The sequence below is a fragment of the Orycteropus afer genome, unplaced genomic scaffold, assembly GCF_000298275.1.
Source record: "Orycteropus afer afer isolate SDZICR_OR568_19922 unplaced genomic scaffold, OryAfe1.0 scaffold00104, whole genome shotgun sequence".
Lineage (NCBI taxonomy): Eukaryota > Metazoa > Chordata > Mammalia > Tubulidentata > Orycteropodidae > Orycteropus > Orycteropus afer.
Window position 1 is genome coordinate 8,438,406 of NW_006921691.1, and position 15,730 is coordinate 8,454,135.

Sequence of the window (15,730 nt, forward strand, 5' to 3'; positions counted from 1 at the left end):
TATAATGATGTAAAGGCTTAACACATGTCTTAACCACATGTAGGCTAAGCCTTTCAAAACATCTGAGAAATTCAATAGAACGTACAAAGCTATTCCACTATTTAAAACTTGAACCCATAGCATCACCCAGGAGCTTGTTAGAAATGATAATGTCAGGCTCTGCCCAAGACCTGTTGATAAGAAGCTGTAGTTTAACGAGTTTAAACTAGTTTAACGAGATCCCCAGGTGATTTGTAAGTACATTAAAGATTGAGAAGCATAGCTGTAAGACACTGGACTAATCTCAGGAAAGAAAAGATTTAAAAAACAAAAAGCAATGACTTCAAGAGTAGAACTGTTGTACTATATATTGAACAAATGTAATACCTTAAGACTTGAACTCCAAAGATCAAACACATTTTCTATCTTCTGAAGGTTTTCATCAGAAATAAGAAAATCATTCACAACTACTTCTTGGACGTGTGTCACATGACTAGAATTGGATGCTGGTGAGGAAGAGTCATCTAAAAGATGTGAACTGAAAAAATCCATGACTGGGTGAATGAGCTTCCTTGGTGATGACACTGGTGATGACCCTAAAAATAAAAAAGTTGTAGCAGTCAGGCCAAATTGAAAATAACCCAAATTAGTAAGCAGTTAACATACTGAAAGGCTACAAAATATTAGCTCCCCATGGAAGCTAAAAAAAATTTAAAGCAATTACCTAAAGTATACTGGCCATTTTTAATCTAAATCTAGAATTTGGACTAACCTGACCTGCTTGAGATACCTCCAACAGAGCCTCCAAGTGACTTCAATTCCAAATAAAGATGCTTTATATACCAGGTCCAGTATGTGTTGCTATAAATAATACCATCTACATCATGGTATCAACATTCACTAAGTGCTTCCTATGTTCCTGAGAAACAGCTTTGTAAAGATTAGTTCTCTTAATATACTCTACCCAAAGAAATTTGTTGTTGTTGTTATTTGCCATCGAGTTGGCCCCGACTCCTAGTGACCCCTCCTTGGGTTTCTGAGGCAGTTATCACTACAAAAGTAGGATTGCCCAACCTTCCTTCCGAGGAGTGGCTGGTGGGTTTGAACCGCCAGCCTCCTGGTTAGCAGTCAAGTGCCTTAGGCACTGTGCTACCCAAAGAAATAGGTATTATTATCCCAATTTTGATTAGAAAACTAAGGTTCATAGAGGTTTAAAATGGCCAAGGTCAGAGTAGCAGTATATAGATCATTATTACTAAATCTTCAACACTAGAAGGATCTTAATGCTACTGAAATTCAATATTATGAGTAGAAAAAGACTAATAATTTAGCTTAACAGATAATCAGTTGTAAGGTACCTTGTTAGCCTTCAATATATATAGGTAAGAAATACATGGTGGCACAACATGAGGAAATGTAATTAATGTCAATGAATTGTACATGCAGAAATGGTTAAAACGGCAAATGGTTTGTTATATATACTTCACCACAATAAAAAATTGAAAATGTGAAGTCAATTGTATATTGTTAAAAAACAAATATATATATATACATGTTTATACATATACACATAATCCCCATGCCCTGACCAAGTACACTGGGGATGGGATGGGAAAAGACAGACCCAGAAAGAGAACTGCTATCTATTTCTAAAAAGTACAAAATAAAAAAGCTAAAAAATTTGATCCCATACTTACGTTAGAATTAGAGACTATTCATCATCATTTCTCACATGTATTTTTTGTGAGGGTCCTAAAAACCAAAACTGAAGAGCTTTTCTCTCTTCCTTAATGAATTAATCAAAGATAAATCTATTTGGAAAGGGGCAAAAATTGGAGATCCTGGATAGAGTGGGAGAAAAATGTAGGATAAAATTCAAAAGCATAAAAAAAGTCATCAAGAGACTGGTGAAACCCCTGAGACTATGGCCCTGAGTTACCCTTTGGGCCTGGAATTAGACTCATTCCCATGGCTTAACTCTCAGCTCAACAACAGACAGGTCTATGAGCTGAACAATACCTTGCACTCCTTGGAACATAGGAGATCAGAAAGGCAGCATTAGCACAGGAGAATGCTAGGCAGGCAGGAACACAAAGGGAAGGACACAAGGAAGGGGTAACCACAGGGAGGAGGTGGGAGGAGAGCTGTTACATTGTGGGGATTATAATCAGTGTTGTGAAAGCAAATGTGTATGAACTGTTGGATATAAAAAAAATCTGCTTTGTAAAACTACCCAAATCACAATAAAAAGTTAACAACAACAGAAAAAGATACATCTATTATAGAACTTGTTACTTAAAAAAATCAAGAATTTTTTCCAAAAGGGAAAATCATTTCTAAATATATGTTTTGCATAGAAATATAATAATACATTAATACCTGAAATAACACCTGCATGTTCTAAAGATGGTTAAAGTACCCAAAGAACAAGGCAGAATGACAAATTACATGAAAAGCCTAAAATTAAAAAAAATATATTATTTTTCTTTTACTAATCTTGGGAAAAGCAATAGGCTCTGCTTTCTTTTATTTTTAATAAATACATTCACTTTTAAAAAACTGAATCATGTAATATAAGAAATAGAATTCAGAAGGGCCCTCAAAGATTACATTGTCCCAAACTTTCATAAAGGATAGAGGGATTTCTCACATAAATTACACTGAATCACAAAGTTAAAAATATTTTCCCATTTTTATTATTTTAATCATTCTGATTATATCAAGGTAAGAGTCTCAATATGGTGTTATATAGTTTTAAAAGCTCTTTAATACTTGCTAATCTCCTCTTTTAACAAACAGCAGAACTCGGGCAGAATACAATAATATTTAACCAAAATTTAATAACTTTGTTTTTGTTGCATTATTTTCATCTAGTTCTATTTATAACAGCTATACACTAGTTGTATGCTATATTTAGTAGTAAATAACATAAAGGTTCCTTTAGCATATTAAAAGGAAAACACCAAATAAGAGAAAAGTATAGAGATATGATGAAGAATCATTAAGTTGAAACACAAATACCTGAAAGCTGGGAAACAGTGTATTGGTTCATGAAAGGTTTAAATTGTCCAACCTTCCTATATCCTTTAAATCTTCTAAAATATTTGCCCTCTAACTGAGCAGTTTTAAGAAAGGATGTCTGCCACACACTATCACACACTAACCCATTGCTATAGAGTTGGATCCGACTCATCGCGACCCCTCCTTGGGTTTCCAAAGCAGTATCATTACGGAAGTAGATTGCCCAACCTTCCTTCTGAGGAATGGCTAGTGGGTGTGAACCACCAGCCTTCTGGTTACCAGTCAAATGCCTTAGGCACTACGCCACCAGAGCTCCCTATTACGCACTAACTCATCTTAATTGTTCTATTTTGGAATCTTACAAAATTATTTTAAATATTACCATTTATAGTCATTACAAACAACAGGCATCTTAAAATTCTGTCAATATGCTGGAATTGTTATCTTTGTACTTTGTACACAATCAAAACACAAAATATATATTAATAAAAACAAGCTAAGAAAAAGTCATACCATCTGTCTTTGAATGACTTGATGCACTTAAATCACATCCTTTTCCAATTTCCATCCCAGTTTCTCTTGCTACAAGGTTATTTCCTGCTAAAAAAAAAGGATTTGATTTTTTCATTAAATGGGACCATTCTTAAATAGATGTCTAAACACACATACTTAATTTAAGAAGGTTGCAGTACATGAATAAGATTTTACAACAAATAAAATGCAATATGCCGGGGATACAGTAACATTAAGGCAATAAATAAGAAGAAAAAATCTCAGATTAGGAAAAGGTTGGTTCCTCCAGTCAACTCCAAAAGGATAGAACAAAGAACTGCTTTGAGAATCTAAAACTGCAGTTGTTCTTTCTTAACAAAGAACACGAACTTTGAATAGAACCCCCACTCTCACCACCAAGTAAAGATGACAGTTCCTAGCCTGGAGTTAAGGTTCTTCAAAATTTGGCCCTGAATCTGTCTTTCTACTTTTATCTCCACTTATTTTCTGATCTGCTTTAGTCACATAGGTCAAGAGTCCCAACTCTGTACTGGAGTGCCCTTCCAGTGACATTCCCAATGTTACCAATACTTTCAGGGTTTAGATTATTTGGTAACTTCTGCCCAAGTGACCACTCCTTCACTGAATTCACAGTTCTAGGAACTTACAGAACTCATTTAGCACTTCAGCACAGACTGTCTTCGGTTGACATAGAGATGTTCTGCTTAGATCCCCCTTCAGGAAGGACCTGTTGTTCAAGTGCACACTGCCTCTGCCAGCTTCATTCTGGAGCAGCAGCACACATCTGGTCACTGGACCAGGTGAGAGGACAAAGGTCTGGCCATTTCAGCCTGCTTGGGGACATTCTGACGGGCAATACTCACTCCAGAGCTCTTAGGTGGATTGGCGGGAATGCTGATGGTCTACATCATAGACTTCTCCCTTCACCCAGTCCTCCTTCCCTTCACAGATACTGATCCCGAATAACATCTTTTACCTTAAAGTCCTTTTCAAGACTGTTTCTAAAGAATCCAACCTATCTTTATGTGTCTGTATATCTGAATTCTATTATTTTAAAATATTTATTAATTCATCATATATTCATATCTAGAATTTCTAAAAAGACCACATAAACTTACTGACAGGAAGGCTCATGTTCTTTTTTCTTTCTCCCATAGCACTTACTGATCCTCTACATACATATAGTAGGTGTTTGTGTCAGCACAGCAAAGTCAGGTTTTGCTGCATGAACAAATAACCCTTAAAATGGCTTACAAATATGTATTTGTCCCTCATGTTAACATATGTAATAATCATTTACACTGTCTTTCCTCTGGGACCCAAGGTGACAAAACAGTCCCTTCCTGAATACTGCCAGTTCTCATGTTTATGTAAAGTGGAAAAGAGAACACAGAAAATCATGTTCCCACACTGCCTGAAGTGCCCTCAATTCATTTCTGCTCACAATTCAATGGACAAAGCAAACTTCATGTCCATGCCTGAGTTGAAGAGAGTGAGAAAGCATACTCATTCCTCAGGGTAGGGCATCAGATATGGGTGAAAGTAAACTATGTCTACTGAGGCCTACAATTCATGCTAACAGAATAAGTAGGTGAATAACCACAGAACATTAAAAAAAATCAATTTAGAAAAGGACATGCTATCTTATAACACTGAATATTCTCAGGGCCTTGCTGCTTTTCTCTAACTCCAGACAAAAGTGGCACTTGTTTCCCCAAAACAGGGCCCTCCATGCCTCCACTCAGGAGCCTTTAGTTAATATATGGTAAAAAAGAAACTGTGAAAAACCTCCCAGTATGATTGTGTTAAGAGACATATCTATACTTTGCCAATTTCAACACACCCTGCTTATACTAAGCAACAGCAATACCAAAAATAGAAAGAATGTGATGATAAATTTACATAGTACCTTCTAACAACATCTGCTTGTGAATCAGAATATCTAAAGATGAAAATCACTATACGATAATTATGTTTAATTTCAAATCCTTCTTTTGGAAAAGGCAGAGATAAACAAATATATACTATCTTACATGCTAAAAAAGAGCTGTGGTCATCAATTCCAGGTGATTACTTTGAAATGTACAAGAGCTTAGAGAAGGACAGGGTTCCTGTGTTGGGCCAGTGGGAACAACAGTACCATAGTACTGTTGGCAATGGAAAGGGAAACAAGCTTCTGGTAATCACCTGAAGAGCACAGGTGTACAGGGCTAAAAATGCTGATTTGCCTGTTTACATTTATAATACAAGAGAGTATGTGGCACTTTGGATTTGCTCAGTAAGGATACTGAATGCCAAGATACCCAACAGGTAACCAAAACATGACCTAGATCACTGATGTACTGTGGATAAATCCAAGATTCATGTCTCCTGAAGATAAATAACATTCGGGTAGAAAGTGTTTCAGTAGTAGAATAAAGATTCTTGGAAGGTTCTGGTCCAATTTGTTGATCCAATCCAGTAGGCTAAAGACTAAACACAATGAAAATTCCATGCCTACGGGGGGAGAGAGCAACAGACACTACGGCTGTGACCTATCAGAAACTCAGGAGTTTTTTGACTGAATGGGCTGTGTCATGTGCCTTCAAGCACAGGGATCCTTGTAGTTAGGCTGATAGCATGGAACTGTTGAATATCAGGGAGGGCTTTCTGTGTTTCCATAGGAAGTATGTACTCTTTGAAAAAAGACTTATTTACACTGAGTTGCCTGGGATCTTATACACCTAAAACTCACTGCTGTCAAGTTGATTTGACTCACAGAGATCCCTCCTTGGGTTTCCAAGGTGGTATCTCCTCAGAAGTAGATTGCCCAATCTTCCTTCCGAGGAGGGGCTGGTGGGTTTGAATTGCCACCCTTCTGGTTAGCAGTCAATGCCTTAGGCACTACACCACCAGAGCTCCCCTTATATACCTACTCCTCGCTTAGAGACGTGGTAAGGTTTCCAAAATCAGATCATTATGTGAAAATTGGCAATATGTGAAAAAAGAAGATTTTTGGCTTTCAGACTATCTGTCTGATTTTACTTAGAAAATATGATCAAAGAAATAAGATTTTCTGGTGTGCTCATCTCTGTGATGATCCAATTATGGATTATTCCTCTGAGGAAAAGGAGGCTTGGAGAAGACAAAGCTAGATACAGGCTGGTCTGTGTGACTAAAGGGCCCATGGCTTAATTACTTCACTGACCTTCCTCCTACGCTGGGTCAGAATGTACCTTGAGAAGCCAACTTCAGGGTACCACTCCTATCCTTGCAAGCCCTGGGTTCACAATTCTGAAGCCTGCTCTGCCCTCCAGGCCTGGCAAGTCACTAGGGCTCTGGGCATCCTGCAAGGGTGCTGGGCACCTGGCCAAGCATCCAGCCCCACCAAGGCACAGATCAGCTCACTTTGGGATGTCATGAAACTCACATGTATTTCTCCCAAGCACCCTCTCTGATGCCTCTTTCTTTCCTCTCTTCTCACCCATTAAGGCCCTTGAGCTGAAGGGCCACAAGCAGTACAGGAGTTGGGAACAGGTGTCTGCTGGCTTAATGCTACCTCCACACCAGCTCAGAGGCTGTGGCCAGGAAGGAGGCAGCTGGCCACCACACCCTCTCTGGCAAGAGGGAATGGATGGCATGGGCAGTGTGGCCCAGCTTCCTGGAAGCTGCCTGGAGACCACAGTCAAACGAAGGGATGCTCTTCAGCCATTGCTGCCATGCCCAATACCTTGTTAATGCACAAAATAATCAGAATGGCATGGTCCACAAAAGGGTCCACCTTATGATGACAATCTAGACGATCCTCTATACAAACATCACTGGCAATGTCTTAGTACATGGTTTACAATCTTAGTGGACTCTGAAGGCTATCCATGGATCATCTCTAATTTTAGGCTTGGGAATTCAGTTTCCCAGAAAATTATGGCACACAACTGTCAGAACAAGTATAGAGATACAACACATTCCATTAAAAGGCATGCAATTGCTACAGCATTACTTTATTACTTTCCATCAAAGAGTCAAATGAAGTTCAAATAATCATCCAGAGTCATTTAAGAACCAGAAATAACAGGTTAAAATGTAAAACGTGACCTCAGGTGATACTGACAGACACTGCTGTCTGATTGAGAGGAATTACTGATCTAGAGAGGCATTTTTACAATCATAAGTCAGCATCATTAATAAGCTTAAAATAAGTTTTAAAATAGTATTTTAAATTAAGAGATATTTTGAAAAATATACATAACCTTGATCATGAAGAATATCATCAATTATAGTAGGAATTCTAACATCTGGCACCACTTCTCCCTTAGGATGAGATGACTGTGGAGTACTTGATTCAATATTTGGTGTCACTACAGCATAACGAAGGAGTTCTTCATACTCTTCCTAAAGAAGCCAACAGTCAATTATGTGTAACACTGTCATAATGGACAGTCAGGCAAAAGAATGATAAAGATACAGTCAAAGACATTCTCTACTTCAGTTTTCAAAACAGTGTTCCCTTGTGATAAGGAATGCATACGTTGGATTTGTTTTCATTCATCATCAGGACTCTATTACAGCAATTAAATTTCTGAAAAAACAAACCGAAGATGTACCTACCCAAATTTCATCCAGTGATAAGTGTCTTATTACCCAGATTTCTTTATTTCACAACAGTGACATCCAAATTATGTAGCATAGTTCCCTAAACCATATCAACATCTGCAACACAGGAGAGCTCTTCCCCAGCTGGGGAAGCTGGCAGGTGGGAAAACACGCAAGCCATTTCTTTTCTTTTTTTCTAAGATTTAGGTCAAAGGTATTGCCCATAAAGACTGCACAACAGGAAAGTTAGGGATAACAAAAAGTTTTGGCTATGGTCACCCCTCCAACAACTCTGAGTTTCTCTTACACATAAGAATGGAAAGAGCATAGGAGAAACATTGGAAAAGAAAAAAATATTGAAGATATAAAAAGAATATGAATGCCAATCTATTCTATTCTACTTGCTAGCATCATTATGGCATGTGAGAAAGGATTAATTTAAAAAGTCAGTCACTTATTGCAGATTTTATAGGAATACTGCATGTTGTTTTAAGAAAGGGGGGACTTCCAAATGATTATTTAACCATTGTTTAGCCACAATGACAAATGATATCTATTAGTGAGGTATACTGGAAAACAGTCAACACTGGAATTTAGTCAACATTCACAAGGGCTTGGTGATGGATGCAACAAATATTCCTAACAAAAAGGGGTCATTTCTAAGGTTTACAGCATGGGCTCGGAGAATATCCTTACATTAAAAAAACTGGGGGCAAGGTTTCCAAAAATGGGAAATGTTATTACTCTGAAGGGTCTTATGTATTCATTTTTCTCCACAGAAAGTTTGGTTTAGATATAGAAAAGTCCAATACACAGCATTTTATTAGCCACAACTATCCTAGTATTTGGATGTATCTTAAGTATAATGCTAACTGATGCTCAAAATTATCTCTTGAAGTGAGTGTTCCATACATAGCTGCTGAATTAATTTGACAGAAATGCTGTCTAAATCAATCCCATCATATTTCTATACCAAAACCAAACTCACTGCCATCGAGTCTATTATTCAACTTATAGAGACCCCTCCTTGGCTTTTTGAGGCGGCATCTCTATAGAGGTAGATTGCCCAATCTTTCTTGTGAGCAGTGGCTGGTGGGTTTGAACCATCATGTTGCTGTAGTTGTATCCTTTTACTAAGTGATGTCTTCTTTCTGACAATTAACAAATGTCTGAACTTTAAATTTATATTTCCTGCTGGAAAATAAAAGTATTTCACATGATGGTTATCACTGAGACAGAAGGCTCTTACTAGAAAAAAAATCGTTTAGAATATCATAAATACAACATATAATTGTTATCTGACAAAATTCTTTAAATTGTTAAAATAGATTTTGCTGGACCATATTAGTTTTCCAGTAATTAAAAGATAATTCCTAAATGGTTTGATAAATGAGAGCCAAGATATTCACTGGTTCCTGTAATCTGAATGTGAGTCAGTCCTTACAAGCTAACTAACATACAAAATTTCAAGTGCCATAATTTCCTGTAGTAAAGGCTGAAAACTGTGCAGAAGCATCCACTTTCTCTGTATTTCTTTCAGTTAACACACCTCCAGGGTTTGATCTGAGCAAATGGCCATCTAGCTATGGTTTCCTGTCTTCCTTTGCAGGTAGCTGTGGCCAAGTAACTAAGTTTTGGTCTATGGGATTTGGATGGAAATAACTGCATACAACTTCAGTTCCAGTCCTAAAAGGAAGTTACTTGCTTTCTACTTCCTGTTCTCTTCTTCTGATGGGCGGGCTAGAGGTGGTAGTGAGCCAGCTCTGATGATGAAAGCAAGGCCAACACCCTAAAACATGGCAGAGCAACAAGAGAGAAGAAACTGGGTCCTCAGATGACTTCAGAACAATGTACCAGTTCAGATTTTTACAAGAGAGAAAAACAACATTTAAGTCACTCTTACTCAATTTCTGTCAAACAGTCAAAACAATATCCTATTATAGTTCCCAAACAGCCAAGGTAACATTTGATTTTGGCTAAGAGCCTATAAAAGTGTGGTTATCTTAATACTTTGAGGTCTAGAAACTTTTTTAGAGTCTCCTTCACTGGAGGCAATTATAACTAGTGGTGGCAGTCAGAGCTTGCTTATTAAACACTTCCAGCCTGGGAGGAAGGGAAGAAGGGAGTGGAAGTCAGTGCCTTTAATTTGTAGCTTCCCTAGTCAGACCTCTGCTCTAGATTGAAAAAGGAAAAAAAGAAAAGATCCAAACATGTATTTCAAAGTTCCCACAATAAGTACTCTGACTCACAGTGGAGCTAAATAGATATATATTAATAATATTCAAAATTAAAGATCAGATATTTAAACAGACTATCACATTGTTGGGGATCAAAATAAATGATACTACCATTCTTAATTGTCAAAAATAACCTATTGTGTTAAACAAGAATTCTCAAGTAACAACCAAAACTTGTAATTTTGACCCCATAATTTACACATCTGTAAAGTATAGCTCAACTCATACATACTAAGAACCAGTTGAGGTCAAGGGTAACTTGGAATCTCTTAAGGGGAATATTGATTTATGAGGGGCTTTTATACTAAATAGGAGCTCTGGTGGCGTAGTGCCTAAGGCATCTGACTGCTAACCATCTGGTTCAAACCCACCAGCCACTCCTCGGGAAGTTGGGCAAGCTACTTCTGTAGTGATACGGCCTTGGAAACCCAAGGAGGGGTTGCTATGAGTCAGATCTGACTTGACAGCAGTACATTTTATATTAAATAAGGAGCTCTGGTGGCATTGTGCCTAAGGCATTTGACTACTAACCAGAAGGTTGGTGGTTTAAAACCACCAGCCACTCCACGGAAGGAAGACTGGGCAATCTACTTCCATAAAGATTTACTGCCTTGGAAACCCAAAGGGGGTTGCTATGAGTCAGAATTGACTTGATGGCTGTGAGTTTGGTTTGGTTTTTTGGTTTATATTAATATTTGTTTTATATAGTTATTATATTTGTAAAACCATATATATTTATTTTGTTATTTTACTATCATTTTTGGTATTTATATTTTGAAATGTTTCCAGAAATAGAACCCTGTATCATAAAATTATCCCTATAGGAATCGTGGGCAGGTGTTCAATTATTGTCCAAGAACTAGTAGAGGCTTAAGTTGAGGGTTACTAAAAAAAGAGTCTGTTGGACTGAGGTTATGAGCAGGCAAACAATAACACAAAATGATTTCTGATATCTTGAGAAGGTTCTCTTCTCATTGTTTTCCCAATACCTTTCTAATTTCTAAGTATAAAATTTCAATGAAAATAATATAGTTTTTTCAAAAAACATTTTCCTATAGCTTTTCTCACATTATATAGTGAAAATAACATCTTATTACTTTTAAATAGAAATATAATTTCTAGCTTTTTCCCTCTTAAGTGATCTTATTAAAAAACTTGAGACATTATCAGCAGTCTCTCATTTAAAATTTACTGTAGAAATTTGCATCCATATTTTTTATAATAAAACATTTAGAAATAAAAGAAATGTAAAGCATTTCACCACACCTGCTATCATCAATTCATCCAACTTATCTGTCAACATCCAGATCCTGGGCAGAGGAATGTAGTTAATGTTGTGGCAACAGGAACTAGAACCCCGGAGAGCAGAACACTGGGAATTTAGGGCCCCAGGACTTTGGATGGCTTGACATTGCACTAATTTGCATTAAAAGTAAAAGTCTGATTCATAAGAGCCAGCTACAATGAAGAAATTTCAAGAAAAAAATGTTTCTTGAAATTTTTAGCTTCTCCCACTGTTTTTTGAAGGTTTTTGTTTTGTTTTACAAAAAGTGTTTGAAGAGTTCATGATTATTTCCCAAAAGGTTAAAAGAATGTAAGGTTACGGACTGAATTGTGTCCCCCCCAAAAAAGTTATGTTGAAGTCCTAACCCCTGTACCTGTAAAATATAACCCTGCCCGGAAATAGGGACTTTCTTTTATTATGCTAATGAGGAAATACTGGAAAAGGGTAAGTTCTAAACCGCATAACCTCTGAGCAGCTGTCTTATAAAAAGAGAATAGATATATAGAGAGACACAGGGGGAAGACAGACACCATGTGAGGACCGGTCTACAAGCAAAGGAATCCCAAAGATGTCCAGCAGATACTGACAACTAGGAGAGAAGCTCACAGAAGGAATCCCCATGGCCAAGACCCTGATTTGGACTTTTAGTCTCCACAATGGTGAGAAAATAAATTTCTGTTCTTTAAAGCCACCCATTTGTGGGCTTTTTGTTGTTGGTGTTTATATGGCAGCACTAGTTGCCTACTGTATACAAGGTAATTCCCAAAGTTAATAAAGCAATTCTTAAAGTTTGATATTATTGGAAAGACTCCTTTGTAAATGAAATGAATAAATAAAAAACATGTTTCAACTTTTCCCTTATAGAATTACTTCTTGAAAAGAAAAAAGTCATGACAAGTTTAGACATTTCTTCCTACCTGAAGATCTGATGAGACAGAACTGCCTCGATCGGAGTCATTTGGCAAAACTGGAGGTGAGAATTTCTGCTCATCTGCTGACATTCTGCACAAATGCTATAAAATAGTAGAAGCTAACTTTAGTTTTTTCCCTCAATACTTAAAACAAAATGCTTTCTAGATACGTTTAAGTGCAATAGCATCCTAACCTACAAATCATCATCATGTGATAGGTTAAAATCATTCAACATACTGAGCACCTGTAGGCAAAACTCACTGGACAAGACAAAATAAAGACTCAATCTTCAACATTAATGAGTTGATAACATAGTCAAGGAGACAAGACAAATGCATGAATGGGTAAGAAAAAAGGTAGTTCCTTAGAAAAGTCCCCGGTGGGGCCTGTTGAGAACAGAAGATTGTGATCACTGTTCTTAATTGATGTGTGACAATATAGGTGTTGTGCACCTTCCTGTAAGACAATGAACCAAAGGAAAATGAAAAATTGTGCAAATTCTTTGCTTAGAGCCCTCCTGTTCCTAAATAATACAAGAAAAGTCCTGGGGTTTCAGTAAGAGTGGGGGTAAACCCCCCAGGAGATCATAAACTCTGATCCAGGAAAGGCAGAAAGGGGTCAAAATACCCTCAGTTGGTTGAAGTAGTGGCCCCACATTCCCTGCAAAGGTCTGGCTATGGGAAAAACCCTTGTCATTTGCTACCTTCCCTCCCCACCCTTAAAATCAGAGTAAACAATGTTAACTTATGGGTGACAGACTGTGAATTCTCCTAAAGACTCACTTTCAGGCAGAGGGGTGAAAATATCTCAGGTAACATATCTTTGCATCTGATAGGTATGGTAGACTGCTGGCTGCCTATAACATCTGTTCCCCCATTCTTCCTATAGTAATGGTTTTAATTTGGCATATGGTCTTTAGCTAAAGATATATTTCCCGGCCTACCTTTTTGCTAAGAAGATCATACAAGTTTAGACAGGTTACATCCCTTAGGTCTAAACTGGATGTTTAATAACTAAATAAAGTACTAAAATCACCTGAATCAAACTTCCATCAATTTACTAATTCATATTACATAGCAAAAAGTGTTCAAATAACTAGCACTCTATCCTTTGCAACTGGTGAGAGAAGAGGAAAAAAATTAACCCATTTAAATAACACTGAATTCGTGTGTGTTTTTTCATGGGTGCTGGTTGTGGTGTTGCTGCTGTTACTAGTTCAAATGCATGGCCAACTTTGGAAAAAATAATTTCTCAATTTTATCAACTAATCCTTTGGGAATATTATTTTAAGAGCTCTTCTAAGAAGCTTGGGCGAAAGATGAGGAAGCTTAGTTCCATAGATTTATAGCCTTGGAAACCCTATGGGGCAGCTCTACTCTGTCCTTTAGGGTTGCTAGGAGTTGGAATCAACCAAGTGGCAGTAGGTTTGCTTTGGTTTGGTTCTAGAAGCTTCATAATGTGATTAAGCTCATAGAGAACAGCAGATTCATATACATATACAGAAAAATTGTTGAAAGTCTTAACCTAAAAAATAAAAATAATGAAAGTATTCTCTAACAAGTAAACAAATTATTTAAAAGACAAACAGTGATTATTCAAAATATCTGAACACCAGTTACGTAAGACACTGGTGAGGAATATAAAATGAAGAAAGTCTTCGTCCTCAAGGAATTTGCAATGTGTAGTTAGGGCCAGAAATGTACATAATATAAATGACTGATTGATGACAAAAGGTACTGTTAGAACTTAAAACAGTAAAGGTAGAAAGTAGGTAAATGGAAGTAGCCATTTTTCCTGAGGTGGGGCTTTAGGGTTATGAAGGAAAAAGGAGCCAGAAAAAGTTTCTATGGAAAAGATGAATGACCCAGGAGTTGAAAGCCACATGATGAGCAGGTCTCATCCTGAAACATGTATTAAAATGTTTTAAACATCATAGCTGCTACTAGCTGTCATTGAGTTGAATCCATGTATTACAGAGTAGAACTGCTCCCACAGGGTTTTCTTGGCTGTGATCTTAACAGAAGTGGACTGCCAGACCTTTTCTTCTGTGGTACCACTGTGCAGGTTCAAACAACCAGCCTTTCTGTTAGCAGATGAGCACAAACTGTTTGTGCCACCTGTTGTTGTATGTGGTTGAATCAATTGTGATTCACAGTGACCCTATGTGACAGAGAAGAATTGCTGTACAAGGTTTCTTAGGCTGTAATTTTTGCAGGAAGGAGCCCTGGTGGTACAATGATTAAGGCTTCAGCTGCTAGCCAAAAGGCTGGTGGTTCAAACCCACCAGTGGCTCCACAGGAGGAAAAAGCCTGGCAATCTGCTCTGTGATTACAGCCTAGGAAACTCTATGGGAAACTTCCACTCTTTCCTATAAGGTCACTATGACTTGGAAACAACTTGATGGCACACAACAATCCTTACAGGAGCAGACTGCCAGGTCTTTTCTCCCTTGGAGCTAGTAGTGGATTTGACTCAGTGATGTTTAGGTTACCAGCTGAGTGCTTAGCCACTGAGCCACCACAGCTCTTTCTAGGAAGCTTGATAACATGATTAAGCTTGGCTTTTAGAAGGATCAATCTTGAATCAGCAGATTTGATGGTAGATTAGAGAAGTGGGATGCCGAAGATGTATCGTGAGCCTTTTGCAGTAGTTCATGATATAAATGTTCCCTCCTGCAGTAATCCAGGTGATAAATAAGGACCTGGATCTAGGAGGCAGCAACGAGAAAAGGATGGAAGGTACAACAACCATGAGCCACCATCATAATCAATAACTGGTAAGGGGTTAAAAGAAGAAACTGTTGATGGTTCCTGACTTCTGGCTTGGATGACATAAATGATAGTGTCATTCACCAAAGCAGGGAATGTAGGAAGATGAGCTCTTTGGGAGGAAGGGCAATGAGTTTAATATCAGATATGTTGGGTGTGAGGTGCTTCTGAGAGAAAGGTGAAGCTGTAGGTATGCAGCATACAGTTACACTATATACTATAGAACTCCAAGGACTGTCATTCACAATGGCTAAAAGGTCAGTGTTGCTTCCTGGAGTTACACAGTACAAGAGTCCCATACAGAAGGTGTAGGTTGGACATATAATTTGAGGAATCAAAATAATAAGGACTATTGAAACAAGTAAGTAAATGAGATCACCTAGGGAAAAGAGTGTGAAAGAGTTCCTAACCTGAGACCCATGTGCCCAAATTACATGCAGTAT

At 37.6% G+C, this 15,730-nt stretch overlaps 1 protein-coding gene across 1 annotated transcript in view; it reads right to left on the reverse strand.

Annotated features, from left to right (window-relative positions):
• POC5 (POC5 centriolar protein) overlaps positions 1-12,614 on the reverse strand; it is a 42,120-nt gene extending 29,506 nt beyond the window's left edge. The window contains exons 1-4 of the mRNA XM_042781316.1: positions 12,525-12,614; positions 7,743-7,884; positions 3,514-3,600; positions 367-575 (exon numbers count right to left, since the gene is read on the reverse strand). Of these exons, the coding sequence (XP_042637250.1) occupies positions 367-575; positions 3,514-3,600; positions 7,743-7,884; positions 12,525-12,608 (522 nt within the window). The 5' untranslated portion in view covers positions 12,609-12,614. The remainder of the gene's footprint in view (positions 1-366; positions 576-3,513; positions 3,601-7,742; positions 7,885-12,524) is intronic.
• Positions 12,615-15,730: the final 3,116 nt, after the last annotated feature.